The sequence below is a fragment of the Monodelphis domestica genome, chromosome 1 (genome assembly GCF_027887165.1).
Source record: "Monodelphis domestica isolate mMonDom1 chromosome 1, mMonDom1.pri, whole genome shotgun sequence".
NCBI classification, from domain to species: Eukaryota; Metazoa; Chordata; class Mammalia; order Didelphimorphia; family Didelphidae; genus Monodelphis; species Monodelphis domestica.
The window spans coordinates 456,468,982-456,491,843 of record NC_077227.1 but is presented as its reverse complement, the minus strand read 5'-3'; the positions used below and the strand labels follow the sequence as shown (position 1 = coordinate 456,491,843).

At 45.0% G+C, this 22,862-nt stretch overlaps 2 protein-coding genes across 7 annotated transcripts; one reads left to right on the top strand and one right to left on the bottom strand.

Moving 5' to 3' along the window:
- Positions 1 to 6,418, top strand: ACOT8 (acyl-CoA thioesterase 8). Of its 2 annotated transcripts, XM_056812356.1 has the most exons (7): positions 14 to 210; positions 1,318 to 1,402; positions 2,076 to 2,121; positions 2,333 to 2,558; positions 4,027 to 4,172; positions 4,535 to 4,726; positions 6,179 to 6,418. In XM_056812356.1, exons 1-7 carry the CDS (start codon positions 101 to 103, stop codon positions 6,295 to 6,297), a joined length of 924 nt encoding a protein of 307 aa, XP_056668334.1. In that variant the 5' UTR covers positions 14 to 100; the 3' UTR covers positions 6,298 to 6,418. The 2 variants fall into 2 exon arrangements, with proteins under 2 accessions (XP_001373895.1, XP_056668334.1); XM_001373858.4 differs by lacking the exon at positions 2,076 to 2,121 and having other exon boundaries at positions 1 to 210; positions 1,318 to 1,454.
- On the bottom strand, positions 5,881 to 12,534 carry SNX21 (sorting nexin family member 21). 5 transcript variants are annotated; one of them, XM_007474919.3, is made up of 5 exons: positions 12,252 to 12,534; positions 11,840 to 11,955; positions 10,669 to 10,960; positions 10,072 to 10,229; positions 5,881 to 7,624 (listed from the first exon to the last, which is right to left on the bottom strand). In XM_007474919.3, the coding sequence occupies exons 3-5, from the start codon at positions 10,952 to 10,954 to the stop codon at positions 6,950 to 6,952; spliced, it is 1,119 nt and encodes a 372-aa protein (XP_007474981.1). In that variant the 5' UTR covers positions 10,955 to 10,960; positions 11,840 to 11,955; positions 12,252 to 12,534; the 3' UTR covers positions 5,881 to 6,949. The 5 variants fall into 5 exon arrangements, with proteins under 5 accessions (XP_007474981.1, XP_007474979.1, XP_007474978.1 ...); XM_007474917.3 differs by having other exon boundaries at positions 11,670 to 12,011; positions 12,252 to 12,532; XM_007474916.3 differs by having other exon boundaries at positions 11,670 to 11,955; positions 12,252 to 12,532.
- Positions 12,535 to 22,862: the final 10,328 nt, after the last annotated feature.

Genomic DNA, 22,862 nt, shown 5'->3' with positions numbered 1-22,862 from the left:
TATTAAGCCTCTTTCCTGCAGCCCCGCCCAGGCGTCGACTTCGGAACCTCTGCTGCCTGGGCTGGTAGTGCCTCCCTCTCACGGCGCCGGAGTTAGCGCGATGTCGCCCCCGCTGGATTCGGGGAGCGTCGAGGAGCCCTCTGGGGACCTCCGCAGCGTCTTGGTCACCAGTGTGCTCAACCTGGAGCCTCTGGATGAGGATCTGTACAGGTAGTGGCGCCCGCGGCGTCCCTTAAGATCGCGACTTGTCCTTTTCTCTATCGCGACAGGAGCTCCTCCCATTGGTCGGGACTGGGGATGCAGCGGAGCAGGATTCCTCTGATCTTGACCCGCCCACGCTCCCCCTACCCCCAGCCCGTTTCCCTTCTACTTTCTTCCCTATTCTTCTACTGTTTTCCCACTCCGCGATAGGGAGGGAGTCACGATTGTGTGTTGATCTAAAAAACACCAGGTTGGCCCACGCTGGCTGTGGGGAGCCCTAAGGCCAGCGACTTTAGAATTCGTAGGCCCGAGCCCTGTTTCAGCCACCTCTGGAGCCATAACCGGGAACTAGACCTCTGCAGCTGCAATTCCGGTTGCGCGGCATCCCTGTCAATCAATCAACAAATATTCAGCTCTCACTGTGTTAGGTCCCTGGGCTACAGAGAAAATGAAATCGACCCTGTCCCTAAAAAGCTTATATTGACCTGTCTTTTTCTGGGAATCTCTTCTCTCCCTAGTTGAAGAAAATCCATTTAGCAGGACCCAGAACTGAGTCCTGAACCCAGTTCTTATCACTCACTAGGGCTCTCTCCACCATACCATGCTGCCTTTCTTTAATAGAGCCAGGCCTGTATATTACATAGCAAGACAGTTTTTTGTTTTGTTTTATAAAAACTCTGAGGCTTAGGCCCTTCAATGCCAGAAGACTAGGAGGGAGACAGAGGATTTAGGATTGAATTTTAAAGTTAACTTCCTTGAAGGAAGAAGGCCCTGTTCCAGCTTTCCCTATAATATTAGCCATATAAATAATTACACAACTGATCTTTATTGAATTCTTTTCTTTACCTGCCACTTTTCCCTCATTCACCCCTCCCTGGGAATGGTTGCCAAATCTGGATGCCCTTTTCCATCTGAGGACAAAGTTCTTTGATTAATTATGTACAATGTGGGACTTAGGAACTTTTTTTGAACTTTAGTCAGTATAGTGGGTTCTAACATGAGGTAGGACTAGTTATTTCCCCTCCATGGGCTTTAGTTTCCCCTCCTATGAAATAAGTTTGGACTAGATGATCCTTAAGGCAATTGTTTTTTATAGGCCCTTCTTTCCATCTACAGGGGGAGGCATTACTGGGTCCCCACAACCCAGAGGCTCTTTGGAGGTCAGATTGTGGGCCAGGCTCTGGTAGCTGCAGCCAAATCTGTGAGTGAAGATGTCCATGTCCATTCCTTGCACTGCTACTTCGTGAGGGCAGGTAACCTTCCCCATCTACTCTTTACTCCCTCTCTCTCCCCCAGCCCCCAACCATTACAGCATGCATTCATGCATACTTGCTTTCATGTTCTAAGGAGCCTGTTGGGAGTGAGAGGCCCAAAGAGGAAGCACTCCTGGAGCTGGCTATCTATGAGGGAGCTTTGAGTTCTCTTTTTTGTGTTAACTGCAAAACTAATGATCTGTAACATTCATTTTGACATTGACTGACATTCTGCTGAACATTATTACTTACAATTTTCTTGTATGTGTGTATATAATTTCCTTCATGCATTTGTGACCCTGAGGCTGGTAGGCTTTCTGCTAGCTATTTTATGAGGCTTTGAAGTATAGAAAGAGTGCTAGCCTGAATCAGGGGACTTGGGTTTTAGTCTGCCCATTGCTACTGCCTGTGTGATGTTGGACAAGTCACTTGTCCCTAGGCTTCTATTCTCTCATCTGCAAAATGGGGGGTGGGGGAAGGACAGCAATGTCAGTCTTAACTGAATATACATATACTTCCTTATAATTTACAAAGCACTTCACATGTGTTATTTAATTTGGTCCTTATAATAATAACCCCATACGATAAGTAATATAAGCATTATTTTCCCTGTTTTTACAGATGAGGAATCTAAGGGGGAAATCCTTTGGCCAAGGTCACATAGCTAGTAAGTATCAGGGCCAGGGCTAGAACACAGGTCTCCTGATTCCAAATCTAATGCTCTTTTCATCATACTAAGATGATTCCTGAGGTCCCCGGGAGCACTAAGGTCCTGGTGTACTGAGGCCTTTGGCTGCAGGGATGTTCTGTGATTCCCTTTGTTTTCTACTGGAGAGGCTACATCTAAGCTCACCTAGCTGCCCCCTTGTGCCCTACAGGGGACCCAAAAGTGCCAGTGCTGTACCAGGTGGAACGGTGTCGCACAGGAGCCAGTTTCTCTGTACGTTCAGTGAAGGCCGTGCAGCATGGCAAGGCCATCTTCATCTGCCAGGCTTCATTCCAGCAGACCCAGCCCAGTCCTATACAGCACCAGTTCTCAATGCCATCTGTCTCCCCACCAGAGGAGCTTCTTAGCTGTGAGGAGCTCATTGACAAATATTTACGGTGAGGGGGCATTGTGGTCTGGAGATGGGAGGGCTGACTTAGCAGGCAGGAGAGAAAATTCAGCATTCATCTCTGGGATTGTAGGCAGAGTCCTCAGTTTGTTTTGAAATGGAAATAACCTCTGCCCTACCTACCTTTTCAGGCAGTGGTAAGATTATAGATGTGGAAAGATATAAAAATGCTATACATGTACTCTTATTAATGAATGAAATTTTGGGAAATGGGGCTTCCTGAAGACTGAGGCTCAGGGAGAAGGGACTTCCTGGGTTGGGGCAGGTTTCCCTGGGGCAGCCCTACCCCATAATCTCAGAATTAGAAGGGACTCAAGAGGTCATCTCATTCCAACCTTTACCTAAACAGCAATTCCCTCTATTGTTTCATCCAATGTCTGTTAAAAGCCTTTTAGTGGCAGGGACCTCATTATGCCCTTTTTCCCCCTAAGTAGAGTTGGACTACCTTGGGAGAGGAACAGAAATGAGAAGACTTAAGTGATGGAGAGGCTACATTATCAGACGGCTCTCACTAACCTAGAGTATTGTATAATGTGGTACCAAAAAAAAATGCAAATTTGGTAGAGGAGAGCCAGCCAGACATGAAGGTGGTCTGGCTGCTCTGATAGAACTGAGGTAATTCATTGGGTGGGAAGGGGCAGGCTAGGGGGAAGAAAAGCATAAAACTGGCAGCAAAAGCCATAACTATGAGATTGTCTTTACACATTCCACAAAGCCCGATAAGGAAGAAATTATATAACCACAGAATGTCATAGTTGAAAGGGATCTCAGAAGTCATCTCTTTGAACCTTAACCCAAAAAGGAAGTTCTATTAACTTCAAGCTTCTTGACCTTCTGGGATGAGAAACTTAGTACTTCCTCCATGTTCTATTTTATAGTTGGACAAACTTTGGTTGTTAGAAATTTTTTTTCCTTATGTTTGACCGTATTTTGATACGTCTATTAAAAGCTTTTTTTCCTAATTATGGTCTTTGTAATTAAGCAAAATAAATCTTAGCTCCTCTGCATAATTTTGATTTTAGATAGATGTGAAAGGATAGGGGAAGGGGCAGTCAAGTGACACAGTAGATAGAGTGCCAGCCCCGGTGTTGGGAAGTCCTGGGTTCAAATGTGGCCTTAAACATTTCCTAGCTGTGTAATCATTTAACTCCAGTTGCCTAGTCCTTATCACTCTTCTACCTTAGAACAGATAAATAGTATCTATTCTAAGACAGAAGGTAAGGGTTAGAAAGAAAAGATATGGGACAACAGGACTTTTAGAGAAAAGTACTGGTACATGGAGGGATGAGGCAGCAACTTTGCCACTCACTATCTGACTGGGCAATTCCTATCTCACTGAGGCTCAGTTTTCTCATCTGTAAAATTAAGGAGTTGGCTTGGATGATCCTCTGAGGTTCCTTCCAACTCTATAAGACTATAACTAGAGTAAAAGGACTCCTCATTTTTACTCTTTCCAGGGACCCCAAGCTACAGGAGAAGTATCGAATAGGATTGAACAGAATTGCTGCCCAAGATGTGCCCATTGAAATCAGACTTGTGGATCCACCCAGTTTGGGCCAGCAGGCCAAGCAGATGTTCTGGGTTCGGGCTCGGGGTTACATTGGTAAGAACATCTGTTTCTTGTATCATGCCCCCCTCCCAAGGGGTGATAAGTAGGAGGAGCAGCTGAGATCAGAAATTCCACTGTAGACATTCATAGGGGAACTATAATATCATAGGCTTTAGAGCTAAGAGGAACCTTCATTCTACAGATAAGGAAAATCAGACCCAGAGATGACAAAAATCTTTCCAACAGTCTTATCACTATTTAGTGGAAGGACTCATTTAAATTCCTGGTCTTCTGACTCTCCACTGTACCATGTAGTGGCTCAGCCCAGCCTTCATTCTTCTCTCATATGTTCCCCTATGATCCTGAGCGTCAGGCCCAGGCTTCCTGGGTCTCACAAGGTAAGGGTACCATTTCAGGGGAAGGAGACATGAAGATGCACTGCTGTGTGGCCGCCTACATATCCGACTACGCCTTTCTGGGCACTGCCATGCTTCCCCATCACCATCACCAAGTCCGATTCATGGCCTCCCTTGACCATTCCATGTGGTTCCACGCCCCCTTCCGAGCTGACCACTGGATGCTGTATGAGTGTGAAAGCCCCTGGGCTGGTGAGTTGGGGGGGGGTCGGGGAGAGTGGGGATTCACAAACAACTATCATGGACCATTAAGACTGGGGCTTTTCCATTTGGGAAGCTGAAAGCCAAGTTGGGGTAGAAGGGTGACTGTTCCCAGTCATGAAGCAGATCAAAGAGGAAAGCACTTTATATATTTGTGTGTGTGTGTTTGTGTTAAATCCTTACCTTCTTAGTATAAATTCTGACAGAAGAGCCACAAGGGCAAGGCAATTGGAGTTAAGTGACTTGCCCAGGGCCCTACGGCTAGGAAATGTTTGAGGCCAGATTTGAATCCAGATCTTCCCAACTCCAGGCCTGGCTCTCCATCCTCTGTGCTACCTCTTTTGATAATATTGTATTTGATCCTCACAACAACTTTGAGAGATAGTGGCAAGTATGTCTTCAAATGAAGCAACTGGGAAGTCTTTGGAGCCAGAGCTGAACACAGCCTTTGAGACTGGTCCCATTTTCAACCATTCTCATTTTAAACTTAAGGGAACCAAGGATTATAGAGAAGTGACTTGTCCAAGGTCATTCCAGTAGTGAATAGCAAATGGCAGAACTGCTACTGACTTGGGCCCTCAGACTCTTAAGGCCACTCTTCTACTTTTTCCCCCCACTACATCAAATTCAGTTCCCATAAAAAGCAAACAAACAAAAGAAAAACAGCTGACACAAGAAAGGTGGGACAGGCTCCCAAGGCACTAAGAGACCTTGCCAGATTTCAGGTCTGTTGTGAGTTATTAAGAGAATTGCCAGAGAGCAGCTAGGTGGTTCAATGAATTGAGAGCCAGGCCTAGAAATGGGACATTCAAATCTGGCCTTAGATACTCCCTAACTGTGTGACCCTGGGTAACTCACTTATCTGCCATTGTCTAGCCCTTACCACAATTCTGCCTTAGAACCAATACACAGTATTGATTCTAAGAAGGTAAAAGTTTTAGTTGCCAATATTATGTGATAGAAAGAGCCTTGAAGCAGAAGAACTAGGCTCTAGCCCCATCTGCTATTCATTAGCCATGAGTCCTTGAGCAAATGTGAGTTGGGGAGGCAGAGAGGAAAGAACACTGGATTTGGAACCAGGAGAAACTTGAGTTTAAAACCCACCTCTGGAGCTTAAAAAGTGTTTCTTAGGGCAAGTCACTCAGTTTTCTCATCTGAAAACATGGACAACCATACTTGTTCTTAGATAGGAGTTTGTATCATACAGAAATGTGAATATCCAGGGAAAAAAATTACATAAAAGTAACAAACGCTAGCTATTTGTACTATGAAGGAAAAGTTGAACTGTTTGTTGCCATGTCTAATCTCAGAAATCACAAGATAATGTACTTTTCTCCCAGTCTTTCCCTGGGTGGTCTCTTGGCATTATTGATATGGAGGATGGTGAGGTTTGGGAAGGGTATAAGTTCAGGCCAGGTGCTCACTCTTCTTGCTCACTCACAGGGGGCTCTCGAGGGCTGGTTCATGGTCGTCTGTGGCGACGAGATGGGGTCCTAGCTGTATCATGTGCCCAAGAGGGTGTGATCCGGGTGAAGCAGCAGAAGCTGGAGAGTAAGCTGTAGGAAGAGGCATGAACTGCCCTGGATCCCCTACAGCCATTCTTGTATCCTACTTTACCAGGAATTGAGTGAGGGCTATGTCCTTCCTGCACTTTGCACATAATAAAAACGGGTACCACATGGAGGAATCAGCTTTTTTATTCTTCTTGGCTAGAGCAGTTGCTCTACCACTCTTGGCCTTTTGAGGGGACTGTCCCTCAAAGTTGATGGGAAAGGGAGAATGGATGGAGCCATGGAAATGGACTTAGCCTGGGGAGAAGTCCATGGCTGCTCCTTGATTGAGAAACATATACTAGTCATCTCTGATTCCCATTGCTGCTACCTACAAGTAAGGCGTCAGCCTGTTACACTAGGCTGGTCAAGGGAATAGCAAAACGGTGACGGGCTGAAAAGAAATGAAGGTCTTGTGGTCCAAGAACCTAGGTTCAAATTTGAGAACTGCTACTGAATACCCTGTGTAACCTGGGACAAGTTATATACTATTTTAGAGAGAAGGAAGTAGATCCAGAGGGGTTAGACTAGAGAATCTCTAAGATCTCATTTGAATCCTGTGATCCTAGAATCTACTTCTCACCATCCTTTTTTGGATACCTTTCAGTCTCTATTCCCATAGCTTCTCACCAAACATCCCTGTCAGGATAGGGGGAAAGGTCATTTAGTCCAAAGCCTCCCTGATAAGCAGTTCTTTTAGGCTGGGGGGTGGAACAGAGGTGAGGCCAGCTTCTTGAAGGGCCTGGAGCTGGGCCTCTGACTGGCGCTTGTCAATGCCAAGCCTCCAGGAGAGACGAACATGAGCCTCAAGAAAAGGTCCTAGCAGCGGATGGGAATCACTATCCCCCAGCAGCTGAAGAGCCTGTTCACAACTCAACCGAGCCTCACTGGGCTGCTCCAGCTCTTGGTGGCATACAGCTAGACCTACCAATGTCAACAGCGTCCGGTGGGCACCTACTGTAGTGCCCAATTGGGTTTGTAGGCGCCAGGCATTAGTCCAGAGCCCAAGGGCCTCTCGGTAGAGGCCTGTGCAAGTAAGCCTTTGTGCCCGTCGCAGCTCAGGCAGAATGAAGAAGTCCTGGAGGTCAGGTGCCTGACGAAGCTCAGGCACAGCCTGCAGGTGCCCCAGGAATTGTTCAAAGGCCCTACTTCGTCGAGCAATAGTCTCAGCAGTAAAATTCCGCCGTAGGCGTTTTCGGGGAAAGGAAACTGCAGCCATGGGACCACGGAACTGCTGTCGAAGTTGACGGTGTAGTCTTTCAAAATCTGAGTAGCGCCGAGAAATCTGGGCTGGCACATGTTCCTGTGGCCCAGGGCCTATCAGGGCGATGGTGTAGAGCTGCAGAAGCAAAGGGGGACAAAAGGGGCATATGGTTTGGAATTGTCTCCTCTACCCAACCTGATCTCCCTTTGCTTCCCTCCCTCTTTTACCTTCTGCTTCATCACCTCATCCCTTTACCCACCCTAGAGGTTAAAAGGACTTGGAAAGAGGGGAACCTTGGGCCCACTACCACAGGGACCTGCAGATCCCCCTTACCTGAGGCTCCTCTGAATTGCCCAGGGTCACACAGTGCAGCGAGAGAGAAAGAGAGAGATGAGATTCAGAGCTGGCAGCTAATGCTACTCACTCCCTAGCAAGCCTAATTTCTTAGCACTGTAGAATGCTAGGTCTTTGGAGCTAGAAGGAACCCTAAACACCATCTAATCTAAGAGTTCTTAGTGGGAAAAAAAATTTTATTTTTAAACTTTTGCCTTCTTAGAATCAATATTGTGTATTGGTCCCAAGGCAGAAGAGCAGTAAGGTCTAGGCAATGGGGGTTAAATGACTTGTCCAGGGTCACCCAGCTAGGAAGTGTCTGAGGCCACATTTGAACCCAGGACCTCCCATCTCTAGGCCTGGCTCTCAATCCACTGAGCCACCTAGCCACCACCAATTTGGTTTTTAAAAAACATTTCAAAAGTTGTAACTATGGATTTTAAAACATTCTAGAAAGAGGTTCACAGCTCTCAATATTGTCAAAGGGGTCAGTGACACAAAATTGTTAAGCATCCTTGATTTAAAAAAAAAAATCCCATATCTAGACTAAGCCCTTCACTTTACAGATGGAGAAGCTGCAACCCAGGGAGAGGAAGTAACTTGCCTGAGATCACACTGGTAATTAGTGTCAAAACTGGGACAGCATTTCTATTGATTCCCAGCCACTATACTCTTATCTTCTTGCCTTTTCATTTTTTTTTTTAAAACCCTTACCTTCCGTCTTGGAGTCAATACTGTGTATTGGCTCCAAGGCAGAAGAGTGGTAAGGGCTAGGCAATGGGGGTTAAGTGACTTGCCCAGGGTCACACAGCTAGGAAGTGTCTGAAGCCAGATTTGAAACAAGGACCTCCCGTCTCTAGTCCTGACTCTCAACCCACTGAGCCACCCAGCTGCCCCCATGAACCTTTCATTCTGGGGAATAGCCAGGAAGCACAGTAGATTGAGCAGGGGGCCTTGAGTTTGAAGGACCCAAGTTCAGATTCTGCCTTCAGCATTCATTAGTTGTAAGACCTCAGGCAAGTCACTTGACCTCACTTAAGAGAATAATAGCACCTACCACCTAGGATTGGAGAGAATCTAAGGGAGTTAACAAAGCAGTATGTAAATGCTATTATTCCCACTAGATACAGGAGGCAACTATAATAAAAATATAAATAGGCTTTTAAGGTTTATGAAGTGTTTACTTCACAGTAACCCTAGAAGCAGCACATAGTTCAAGTGCCAAGTAATAGCCTCATTTTATAGATGGGGAACCCTAGTGGTTGTGACTTGGCCCCGATCACATGGCTAGATCTAGCATTCAAACCTACTTCTAATTCTCTGGTCCATTGCTTTCTCTGGAACTGAAGCGCTTCCCAACCCAGTGCTGAAGAAACTACCATAGCCATCTTTTTTTTTTATTCTTCCACTTCCTCAGCTCTTCCTAGATTCAGCCACATCCCCACTCTCCCAAACCCCTTGGGTCCTGATCTGAGCCCAGATTCCTGCTCCTTGCCTACAAGGGCTTGCACACTCTTATGATCTCAACTGGAAAGAGCCTGGTGCTGCTGGAAGGTCTCCAGGTGGGAGTTCTTTAGTTTACCAACAGAAGAGAAGGGAGGAGACACAGAGATGTGGGAGGAGGTCCCCAAGGCCTCACTTCTGCCAGGGGGGTGGGGTCTGTGTGTGTGTGTCAGTCAGGCAAGCTTGGCTGGAGTGGGACTTTGTGGGACAAACAAGTTCTAGGACTAGTGAGAATTGAGTTAGAAGACTAGCTTCCTTCATGGGCCAGTTTCCCAGTTCTCCCTCTAGTATTGCTGTCACTCATATCTCCTCTATTTCCAGCCCTCCTCCTTCCTATAGAGCAGCTTCTAGTGGCTCCTTGGGACTAGTCCTTCCTGCTGCTGCTCTTACTCTTCTTTTAGTTACTTTAATTAAATGATAAAGCATTTGTTAAACTGTTTCCCCGATGTCTGGGATACAGGTCATTTCTCCTTACTTTCTCAGCCAGAATCTCCTTCCTTCCTCTACAATATTACTCCTCTCCAGGTCATTGTCCCCAAGGGTGAGCAAGGTTCCTCTGCCAGGAGTGGAGACTTTCTGGCTTTCCAGTCTCTTGCATATCACATGTCAATTGGAGGTGGGGGAGGAGGATGACTAGTCTCAGCCTTCCAGACTTCTTTAGACCTAGCCAACCTAACTGGGCAGAGCTTTGAGGACAAAGACCAGAGAAAGCAGGACCCAGCCAGTGGCAGGTGGGCCTCACTCACCACGTACTTGGAGGGTGGCTCATTGATGACGTTGGCACTGGTCACTTCAAAGAGCAGCCGCTGAGGTACCAGGTTACTTCTTGACTTTTTCCAGAAGTCCTGCAGTTGTCGAGTCAAGAGGTTACTGCCTCGGGGCCCATCTGATGGGGGATTCCGATCTGTTTAGGGACAGGGTCCAGTCATAGCTTTTGTCTGTCTAGCAGTGTGTCCTTAGCCAAAGCACTCTACCCTCCTGAGCCTTCCTTCTCAGTAAAATGAGGTAGTTAGCCTGAATGATCTCCAAGTTCCCTTCTAGCTCTAAATCCTGCAACCTACTGATGGGGTTGGGAACTCAGGGCAGAGTTCTGAAAAGGAAACACAGATTAGCCAATCTTAAAATTCCTACCACCTCCAATCCTCTGACTGAAAAGGGATGTGCCAAGGGTGGGCCCAATGGGGCCCTGGACTAAATGCAGAACTAGCCCTTTAAGAATGTAAACAGTATTTGAAACCCTCGGTAACTTAACTGAACGGTTTTCAATGCCCACCGAGCCCAGAGATAAAAGCCAAGTTGAAGGAGCTCAAGTGGACCCTCCCACCTCATTTCCCAGGGCTTGCCTCCTTCCTCCCCAGGGCTGTCTTCTCCAGGACTCTTGAGCCTTTGGCCCAGGGCAGCCCCTGATCCCAGGGGATCCCCGTTTTCCTCGTCTTCCTCTTCCTCCTCCTCATCTTCAGTGCTGGTGAAGCTCAGGGTGCCACTGAGGCGTGTGGATAAGCCCTCGGTATCATCCTCCTCGAGCTCGGAGCTCTCCGGGAATTCCTCGGCCTCCGCGCTTGGGGTCGGCTCTCCTGAGCCTTCTCCGGTTAGGGCGTGCCGGAGGCGGTGCAGAAGACGAGAGGCCATGGTGCCCTGGGAAAAAAACAATCTGGGGCGCTCAGTTGAGGCAGGGGGGTGGGGTGGGGTGGGGGGCCAGGGCGCATAGGGAGGTTAGGTGATAGGATGCCGGGGAAAGAGACCTTAGCTAGAAGGTAGAAAATTGCCGAGGGCAAGGGCTTCTCTGGGGTTAAGGGGTGAAGGGCAATCGATTGAGAACGCAGGGAGGGAGACACTAGGGGAGGGAAGAAAATTGGGGTCTGTCAGAACTGGGGGTGGAGGGGTAAAGAACTTGGTGGGGGCCAGGGAGAATGACTCCAGCTGGGGGCCGGGGTAGGGTGGGGAGGAGTGAGGAAAAAATAGGGGGACCTCAACCTCACCACAGGGATCTCTTCTGGCAGGGAGGGGGAGCGAAGAGTCACCCATCGGGGGCGGGGGTTCAGTTTGGAAGCCGGGGAGATCAGGGAGGAGATAGGGGCAAGGAACGGAGTTTCGAAACCCGGCTCAGCTTATTTGGGTGGAGGTGGGAGGTGGAACGCAGCCTAGTTAGAAGCGGGGGGGGGGGGGGGGGGGGGAAGGAGGGTCCCCATCATTGGAAGGAGACGCTTTCAGGGTTGAGGAGAGCAGGAGCCCAGCCCGGGGTGGGGGCGTGTAGAGGCAGCGAAGGCGGTCACCCGCCCCTCCCCTCTCCTGGAGTCCAAGGCTTCTCAGGGTCCCAGACCCCCGCCCCAGGGGCGCCCCTCACCCCGAGAGTCTCTAGGCACCAGGGCTTCAGACTGCAGCGATCTCAACCCGACTGTCTGTCCGGCCGTTGGGGGTGAGTCGGAGGTCAAGGGCCCGAAGGCAGGAGCCCTCCTTCCCGCCCGGGGGCCCGGTTCGGCCCAGTCCGGCCCAGTCCGGCCCACAGCTGCTCACCGAGGCCCCAGCGACGGGATGGCCTCCCCGCTCCGCTCCGCGGTTCCCTACGGTCTCTTCCTGCCACGGCCCCGCCCCCGACTCCGCCTGCTCCGGGCTGGCTGGCCTTGGAAGTCCTGGAGCGAAAACCACCCTCCCAGACGGTCAGTAGCCGGACTCCTCGGGCCCCGACCTGGTCCGTGTAAGCGGCAGTAATACGGGCGGGTTATAATGAGGAACTTGCAGATCCTGGCATCCCGACCCCAGCTGGTGCAAACCCAAGTCCAAACTGGCACTGGGAGCCATTTACTTACAGACTATCCCCACCCCACCCCTGGGCGCTCACTCTCCAGAAACAACATCCGAGTGCCTAGCCCTCTCCCCTTGCTCCAGAAACCAGCGATCAATCAACACTGATCAAGCACCTACTTACTAAGCTTTGGAGATGTAAAGGCCAAATGAATCTGCTCTGGCTTCACGGGGCTTCCATTCCTCGCTTCTATTCCACCTAAATGCAAGTGACAGAGAAAGGCCCCTCCTTTCTCGCTGAATTTTGAAAGAAACAAGGGGTTCAATGAGGTAGAGATGAGGAAAGCATCCCAGGCATGCGGTACAACCAGCGCATCATCAGACAGGAGATGCAATGTCTTAGGTGAAGAACATGGCCAGTTTCACTGGAAGCTGTTCCAAGGAGTCTTTAGGACCCTCAGAAGCTGTTTCTTTCTTTCCAAACCGTCTTGGAATCTATACTGTGTATCTATTCTAAGGCAGAAGAATGGGAAGGGCTAGGCAATGGGGATTAAGTGACTTGCCCAGGGTCACACAGCTGGGAAGTGCCTGAGGTCATATTTGAACCCAGGACCTCCTGTCTCTAGGCCTGGTTCTCAATCCACTGACCCACCCAGCTGCCCCCTCCGAAGCTATTTCTAACACAGTAATAATCCCTCACCTGGAGGTTAAATAGTTGATTTTTTTAAACTTTCCCAAGCACTTTTTCAGCTATTTTCTCTTCAACTCCTGTATGCAAAGCTAGATAAATCTAAAATCTTGAAAAGCAGAAGTCTTGAGTTCCAGTCCTGCTCTGCCACTTAGCTGTTTGACTTTGGTCATCATTGTATAAGTGTGATCTTTATTTTCTTCCTTTACAAACTGAGGGATTGTACTGGGTAGTTTCCAAGGTCACTTTCTTCCAGCTGTGACTTTTTCAGCTCTAACCGTCTATGAACCCCCAGAGAAATGAACAAAAAGGCATTTGTTAAATATTTCATATACATATATATGCCAAGCACTTTGCTAAGTACAAATACAAAATACAAAAACAAAGACAGTCCTAAGGCCTTCATGAGCTTTTATTGTAATGGGGAGATAGCAAACTATAGGAAAAGCTGTGATTAAATAACCCACTCCTTCCAGGAGCAAAGATAGAGTTGATTTGATCAGGGGTCCAGAACTAGAGAGGGAGGAGGAATACTGGCTAGGCCCTAAAAAAACTGGTTATAGAGGGCTTAACTAAGATTTTACCAGCTTGAACAGTTTAGGCCTCAGGGCAGAAGTTCTAGAGAGAAAAGAGTTAAAAAACCCTTGAGGGCATGGTTTCTGGTCCCAGAGGGAGTGGAGAGTAACCTGCCAAGAGTCGTGACTTGCCCCAGGCGATGCTTCTAGTCCTGGATGGTTAGAACACCTGCTGCTCTCCAAGTTTCCCGACCTTCTCTCTGACAGTCACAGTACAGGGAGCCTCCATTCTAATTAAGGGGAGAGATGAGAGTTGTTACCTCCGTCCTGAAGGGACTCCCCCTTTAGCCCCATCGAGGCGAGCCTGGGAGACCTGCGACCTCCAGAGCTCTTTTCTTCTCTGGGCTTCACCTACAAGAATTGGCTTTTGATAAGGAGTAAAGACTCGTCTTTGACCCTCAGTGTCCCACCCCCTCTGGATCCTGAGCTTTCAGGGTACCCTGGAGAGCCCATTCTACTGCTAAGACTAGAAGGGGCAGTCAGACACACAAATTGGATAAGAATACTCCGGAAGCCAGTTATGCCAAGTCAGTGAATTGTGGTCTAGTGGAAAAAATGTTGGGCTGGGAGCCAAGAGATCTTTGCTTGAGACAGCTCAGTCCCTAATTCAGTCTGTGACCTTGGGTTGGTCGATTTATCTCTGGATCTGTTTCTCTGCCTGTCAGACGAGGACAAAAATACAAGGTTACAATAGTAGAATCACAAAGCTAGAAAGAGAACTGAAAATCAGATCATTCAACCCATTCATTTGCCCCAAGCCCAAATTGAAATCCAGAAAACCGGTAGGGCAGCTACCTGACACCATTAATAGCAGAATGGACCAGCACTTAGCACAGTGCCTGGTACATAGTAGGTACTTGTAATTATTCAGCCATTTTTAAATTGTGTCCAACTCTTCTGAGTCCATTTGGAGTTTTCTTGGCAAAGGTACTGAAATGGTTTGCCATTTCCGTCTCCAGCTCATTTGACAGATGGGGAAACTGAGGCAAAAAGGGTTAAGTGTCTTTTCCAGGGTCCTACAGTATAAGTGTCTGAGGTTATATTTGAACTCAGAAAAATAAGTTTTCCTGACTCCAGGTTCAGTGCTGCCAGTAGGCACCTTTTTTTTTTTAATTCTTAATTTCCTTCTTAGATTGAATACTAAGTATTGGTTTCAAGACAGAAGAGCAGTAAGGGTTAGGCAGTTTAGGTTAAGTGACTTTCCCAGGATCACACAACTAGGAAGTATTAGGGTGTATTGGAACCCAGGACTTCCTGTTTCCAGGTCTGGCTTTCTATTCTAGAAAACCTACCTTACCAGTAGGTGCTTAATAAATTTTTAGTGACTGACTACTCAGTAAATGAACCCAAAAAAGTTTTAATTAGCCTCTGGGAAGTTCTTCCTTTGGCCTAACCATTTCCCACCCCAGAAATGCTTAGTAAACTCTGTTGTTTTAGACATGTGTGGTAGGCAGATGTTGGATGGTCTAGTGCAGCATTGGTGAAGGTTTTCAAGTATGAGTGCCCAGACTGCAATTTCAAACTGCCTGTGAGCCCCTCCATTACCCTAAAGAGCAGCAGGAGGCAGTGCTCACTTTGGGCCACTGGACAGAGGGGCTAGGCTTGCAAAAATGTCCTCTGGTGCTGGGGAAGGGAACAGAGCAACTCCCCCAAGCCAGGCTTCCTATGTAGGTCTAGTGTGTAATGGAAAGATTGTTGCCTGAGGCCAGAAGTTAGAAAACTTGGGTTTATCTGTGTGACTTTGCCTTTAGGAACCCTTTGTCCCTTCAGTTGTGCAATTATTCATTTTCTTCATTTCTTTATTCAGTAATTTCCTATAGTACAATGGTAGATTATCTGTGAATGTTAAGTTTAAATAAGATGCCTACCCCTTTAGAGTTTACTATATAGCATGTAGGAAAAAAATATTAATACTAACTCTGTGCTTTGAATTTTTAGGCTCTTCTGCCAGAAACAACTGAATTTAATATTAACATCTAAGCATTTCTAGCTTAGAAAAAGAGATGAAAGAGATATCTAATGAACACAGCCCCACCTTGGGACATAATAATCTATGTCCCAAGAAAGATAATTTTGGCCACAACCTAGAAAAGATCTCAAATAAAAATGCAGTTTGGATTCATATTCAAAAGAAGTTGACCACTCCTTTCACTAAGAGTAAGCTTAGGTTTTTGTTCCTCTTTGCTATCTGGCTACATCTTCTGTGGGTGGGTGTCTGAGAAAGTCCAAGTTACTCTTAGTTAAAAGTTTAGCACCATCCTTGATCTTTTTCCTTCAGAAAAGTCTTTTTATCCTAGACCTAGCATTCACCTTTCCTACAGACTTTTCCCAGGAGTTTGGAAAGAGCTCTTTAGAGTAAATAGTATTTCTTTGTATTTCTAAATAAATGAAAAAAAATAAATGAAAAAAAAAATAAACTAGTAAAGGGGATGGGCCAGGTAAGTGACACAGTGAATAGAGTACCAGGCCTGGTCTCAGGAAGACTCATCTTTCTGAGTTCAAATTTGGCTTCAGACACTTTATAGCTATGTGACCCTGGGCAAGTCACTTAACACTGTTTGCCTCAGTTTCCTCCTCTGTTAAATGAGGTAGAGAAGAATATAGCAAATCACTCCATTATCTTTGCTGAGAAAACCCCAAATGGGGCCACAGAGTCAAACATGAATGACTAACAATGGAGAAAGGAGTAACATTGATAATTAAGATATATAACAGTACCTGTTAAGCACAGGTTCAGTAGAGAGATGGAAAATAGTATGAGGAGAAGGTCAAAGAAGGCCTTTACCAATGGGGGTGGTGGGGATAAGAGAAAGCTTCATGTGTCAAAGAAGGCATTCTGGTTATGTCCAATGTCAGGAGTCAAAGGCTTAAGGAAGAAATGTGTGCTTTTAGCAGGAAGGGGTGATGATAAGGGAGGAAGCAGTCCATTGGAGACTAGAACATAGTGTGCCTGTGGTAAGGAATAATGACATGAGTCAAAGCTGGAAAAGTAGGCTTTTGTTGACACATTGTTGAGGGTCATTCAAAACCAGGCAAAGGAGTATGCTTATTTTACAGATGAGGAAATGAAAGTTTTAGAGGACAAGATTTATCCAAGGTCATAAAGTTAGTGACCCAAACCAACCTAGTTTTCCAGATTTCTTTATTGCTCCAGAAGACCCCACCATATCAGAGATTTAGAGCAGGAAGGGACCTTAGAAGCCAACAAGTTTAGTCCTCTCATTTTATTTTACAGATGAGGATACAAAGGCTCTAGTCCTATAGCCAATATATCTGAGATAGGATTTGAACTCATGCCTTCCTGACTCATCCCACAGTACTGTACTCTAGATTTTTGTGATGTTTCTCTCTCTTTGGTTAATTTCCTCTGTGTCTTCTTTTCTGGGTCATCATTGACATCACACCTCTGTTGAAAGTGGATTTTGGAGAGAGTATAGCTGACTTCATTTTATCCTGTATCTGCTGTTATTATATTTCTTTCCCTTTCTTCTTTCTTTGACAGGCACTGAACTTTTCCTTTATCTCTCTTCCCTCAATTACTTTGTGATTACAAAAGAAAATTAATAGGATTCTGGATAGTTCCAGGAACTCAATCCCTCTACATCATCCTAGCTAATAAAGTATAAGAAGTGTTCAGGAAGGTCTAACACTGGTGTGAGGGCTCAGAGAGCCCTTTTCAGGACTGCTCTTACACCTTTGGTGTCTAATATATTAGTATTCTAGTATAAATGGCTATGCTATAGGACACATTCTTTCTTTTGTAGGAATTTAAGCATCATAATAAGTACCTTTTCCTTGCTATGAAGTGATCTTACCCCAAACTTCTTCATTTCAGTTGAGACCTGTAGCTCAAAAGTAGAGAATATCTATATGTCATCTTCTGAGGTATGAGATATACATGTCTATTACCTACTGGTGGTACCTGTCAAACTCTTAAATGGATAAATATTTTTATTTTTCTGAGTTGTCTTTTTCAAAAAACATTTTATTTTCCCAATCGCATATAATAACAATTTTCAAAAAAAGTATTCCAAAATTATAAGATCCGAATTGTCTCCTTCTCTCCCTCCCCTGACCTCTCCCAAGGAAGGTAAACAATATGATTTGGAGTATACCGATGATATCATTCAAATCATACTTCCATATTGGTCATCGTCATAAGAGAACCAGCTCCTCACTGTGGGTGTTCCCCAAGCTTCTATCCTAGGTCCTCTTTGTTCTTTAGACTCTTGCTCTGGGTAACCTCACTATTTCCCATGGATTTAGCCATCATCTCTATGCAAAACATCCCTCTATCTCTATATCCAATCCTATTCTGTCCTCTGAGCTCCGGGCAGTCCCGTATCACCAGTCCCCTCCTGGTCATTTCAAACTGGGTTTCTTGTAGACATCTTAAATTCAACTCATGTAAAAGTGAACTCATTACCTTTCCCCCAATCTCTCCCCTCTTCCAAACTTCCCTATTTCTTTTCTTTTCTTTTTAATTCAAAGCAAAGGCATTTACTGAAATGGCCCATTAAAAATATCTAATGTAGCTACAAAACATCTTGCTCATATATCTGGGCAGAGGCACATTCAGAAGACACATACAGCCAAGACAATTGACATCTCCAAATTTCCCTGTTTCTATCCAAGTCACCACCATCTCTCAGTAACCTAGTTTCCACATCTGCGTTATCCTGCATGCGCTCTCACTCCATTTAGCTAAGTTAGTCACTAAAACGTGTCATTTCTGTAGTTATGACATCTCTTTCATCCAACCTTTTCTCTCTGTGCACACAGCTACCACTTCAGGCTTTCTTCATGTCATTCCTGTAGCCTCCTAATTGATTATCCCTCCTCTAATTTGTCTCATAGATAGAGACCCCTTCTTGGCTCTCAAGAAACAGTTCAAGCACCAACATTTGCGGGAAGCCTTTCCTGATCTCCCTCCCCTCCCAAATTTCCTTATTTCACTGCATTGTATATTTATATTTATTCATTTTGCATTTGTTGACATTTCCTCAACCAACTTTGCTTCTCAGTTCCATCAGCCTTCTCAGCTCCCAGGACCTACATTTTTCTTCCAACTCATCCATTTACAGAGGCAGTCCATACCCTAAGCAGGAGCATACTAGAGGCTACTCATGAGAGCTAATTATTAAATTTTCTGTTTGAGCATTTACATCTCAAAAATCTCTAAGAATCAGGGCTGGATTTACTGTCTTTGTTGGTTATTTGGTCTTAAGAAACTGTAAATAATGCAGATCAAACAAACTTAAAATGTATGTACCTTGTGAGGAGGGAGGGGGTATTGTGAAACATTTACTAGCACATCCCTACCCTAAAAATCTCACTATTAACCCTTAATTGGTTTACTCCTATGCTACCAGATCTCTGAAATTTTCTCTAATTACAACTTTGTATTCTGCCTCCCTCCTCCCTCCTTCCCTGCCTTCCTGCCTTCCTGCCTTCCTTCCTTCCTTCCTTCCTTCCTTCCTTCCTTCCTTCCTTCCTTCCTTCCTTCCTTCCTTCCTTCCTTCCTTCCTTCCTTCTTTCCTTCACTCCTTTCTTTCTTCCTCCCTCCCTTCCTAGATACTTCCCTTCTTCCTTGTTGCCCTCCCTTCCTTCTTTCCTCCCTTTTGTAAAAATAGACTCGAACTCTGGACTTCAATCCCCACAAGCCCTTGCTCCACTTCCCCAAAATGCTTTGTAATCTCATGGAATTCTGAGGTGGGCCTAGATCTAGAAGGGATTTAAGCTGATTGCAAAGGCTTTTGCTTCTCTTTTGGACTTCCATTTTGGAGCAGACGTGGCTCTTTCCATAATGTAGGTGAGGTCTTGTCTAGGCCTCTCTGGCCTAGGCACGTTTTCCTTATCCTGTATTTTCTTTAATCCTTAATCTTCAATAAACCTCTAAAAATATAATACTCCTTGCAGAGAGAAACTAATTTCTACCTGCCTCAGTTGCCTCAGTCTCCTCAGCCTCCCCTAAATTTTAATCTTTACACTTCCTTCTTTCCTTCCTTCCTCTGTCCCTGCCTTCCTCCCTTTATTCCTTCCTTCCTTCCTCCCTTTATTCCTCCCTTCCTCCTTTCCTTCCTCCCTTCCTCTGTATAGAGTTTCATCAAATGTAGTTGTTTTGATTTGGCCTTGTTCATAGTAAGTATTCATAATAATGCTTGTGCATTGTCTGGCTTTATTCATGTTGTATATATTTTTATATATCCTTACATTCTCTCCCATTAGAACATAAGATCATTGTGAACAGGGCTTATTGTTTCATGTTCTCTTTGTCCCTAGCACCTAGCATAGTTCCTGGCACTGGTAAGTGCTTTAATAAATACTTGTTAATTGTGTGATTGTTAACAAGTCAACATTTATTAAGCTGCTCACCCCATCCCAGGGACTGTTCTAAGCTCTGAGAATACAAAGAAAGGTAAAAAGCTCAGCAAGGAGCTCATCTTCTAAAGGAAGGAGACAACACAAAACGATTAGATAGGGACCTGACCTGTGTACAGAAGAGGTCAAAGCCAATCTGAGAGGGACCTGGGGAGAGCAGAGAAGGTCTGCAGAAGAGGGCTGTGAACTGGGTTTGGAAGGAAGTTGGAGGGAACCAAAGAATAAGGCCTGGGGAGGGAGGGGCAGCCAGTACAAAGTAAGGGAAACAGCATCTTGTTTGCTGAACTGTACATAGGCTCATCTTGCTGGAACTTACAGTAAGTGGTGGAGAGTGAATGGTGAGACTAGAAAGGTAGGAAGGGACCCAGCTATGAAGAGTTTTGAATGTCAAGCAGAGGGACTTTTATTTGATTCTGGAGCTCCTCGAATGGGGGAGCAGGGTGTGATATGGTCAGAGCTGAGTCTTCAAAGAGTTACCTTCTGAGCAGAGTGCCTGACAGATTAGAACCAAGAGAGGCTCCAGGCAGGACCACTCATCAGAAGGCAATTACTCCAGAAGAGTAATTTCCTCCTTCCAACTCAGCCTCACTTATTGCCAATTTATTCGAGTCAAAAGCCATCAGCAGTGACGCCATTTTGGTTCTCTTTCAGTATGAAGGACAATGGCCATCCAACCAGCTATTGGTCTCTCTGCCTCGAGTCTCTTCCATTGCCTTAAATCATCCCCATAGCCTCTAAAGTGACTTCTGACCATGTTAACTTCATACCTTCCTGTACGAAAAACTCCAGTTATTCCCATTTACTCCAAAGATCAAATATAAACGTCTCTATGTGGCATTTAAAACTCTTTTCAATTTTCCCATTTTTCGGGCTTATACATTAGGCATCTAGGTGGCACAAAAGATAGACCATTGGACTTGGATTCAGGAAAATCCAAGTTTGAATCCAGCCTCATACACTTATGAGCTTTGTGATCCTAGAAAAGTCACTTAAAAACAAAACCTTCCTGTACCTCAGTTTCTTCATCTGTCTAGTGATAATAATAATAATAGTACTTACCCACTATTACTGTTATAAAGTTCAGATGTTAACATATGCCAAGTGCTTTGCATACTTTAAAGCCTGTGTTACCCCTAGCTAGAACTATTACTTCCTACCTCTTTGTGATATTTATTAATTTATTTTATTAAGCAGCCAATAGAGTTTAGTGGCTTATCCAGAATTACACAGCTGGTAAGTGTTTGAGGTTAGATTTTGTTTTTTTTAACCCTTACCATCCATTTTGGAATCAATACTGTGTATTGGTTCCAAGGCAGAAGAGTGGTAAGGGGGTTAAGTGACTTGCCCAGGGTCACACAGCTGGGAAGTGTCTGAGGTCAGATTTGAACCTAGGACCTTCCATCTCCAGGCCAGCTTCTCAATTCACTGAGTTACCCAGCTGCCCCCTAGATTTTTTATTTTACTTGCTTTTCCTTTCCTTTTTCTTTTTCAATCACATGCAGAAACAACTTTTTTTACAATTGTTTTCTGACATTTTATAAGTCAGATGCTTTTCCTCCCTCCCCCATCCTCTCTAAGGTGGTAAATGGTCTGTAATAGGTTATACTTTATATTATATATTTATATACATATAGATTATACCATATGTTATGCTTTCATGCAAGATATGTTTTCCTATTCCCCATGTCATGACAGAAGACACAAATCATAATACAATAAAAAAAATCTTAGAAGAAATAAAGTGAAAGATGGCATGCTTTGATCTGAAATCAGACTCTTAATTGTTCTTTCTTTAGCTTTGGATTGCATTTTTTGTCATGAGTCTCTTGAGATTATTTTGGGACCTTGTTCTGCTGATAATAGTTTCTTCATAGTTGATCATTGTGTAATATTTCTGTTATTGTGTACATTGTTCTGGTTTCTGCTTGATTCACTTTGCATTAGTTCATTAGGTTTATTTGAACTCTTTGTGTTTTCATTTCTTATGATGTAATATTATTTCCTTACAACTATATACCACAGTTTATTGATCCATTCCTTAATTGATATACACACCTCAGTTTCTAATTCTTCATCACTATAAAAAGAGCTCCTGGGGAGTAGTTGGGTAGTTTAAGATTCAGGCCTGGAAGTGGGAACTCCTGGGTTCAAATCTGGTCTCAGACACTTCCCAGCTCTGTGAGTCTGGACAAGTGTTATAATTAAAATAGTTGTCTGTCATAAACTGTGGCAGTTAAAAGAGTTGGGGTCATAAACTGTAAGAGTTAAAATAGTGGAAGATATAAATTATTGTAGATATAAGAGTGGGTGAGTAAATTTGTGACCGCAGAAAATATGTTTCACTACAGTGTCTTTGAAATCAAATATAAGGTGGTCGCCAGGGAAATATTCCCAATTATGAATATACCCAAGTCAACTGGGTTTTATAGAGAATTTAATTAATAATACAATGAGGAATTAAAGAAAAGAGAGAAAGAGAGAAAAAGGAAATAAGTATGAAGGGCCTTAAGCCAACATGGCCTAGACCTGAGTCTTAAGAGAGAGAGATCAGTCAGTCACTTTTATCACTCACCACAAGGTCTGTCTAAGCAAGGATTCTAGTGACAGTCTCCTCAGAGAGAGTTCCAGCCAGAGTCCTCCTCAAAGAGCCTTCCAGCCAGAGACTGTTTCAAAGGGCCTCTCTCAAGAGCCTCCAGAGGGACAGAGTCCCCTCAGAGGTGCCTCCAGGGAGACCTCCTTAGAGATTGTCCTCCAAGAGCTTCCCTTCTCCAGAGCCTCTCTCAAGAGAATTTCCTCAAGTGAATCCCCATAAGAGATCCTGCTTTTTCTTATATAGGGGGTTTTCTCCTATGTCACCTCCCCTAAGTCCTTACATCTACCAATCACAGACAAGCCATTCTAAAAAACACTGCTGGGTCGACTAATCCCTTTAGTAAATCTGAACCAGAGAAAACTTCTGAATAAGTTTTTACCTCTTTGCTCCTGGCAAGTTTACAAGTTGCCTGACCTTTAATAGATACTTAGCACCCCTTTGTATTACTTCTAAAAATAGGCATGGCTTAAAGAACTTTTTGCCTCATTATAAGTATGGGTTAAAGTACTTTCATTGTTTAGCAAGGAGTTCTCTCCCCCAAAGCAGTCCCAAGTATGG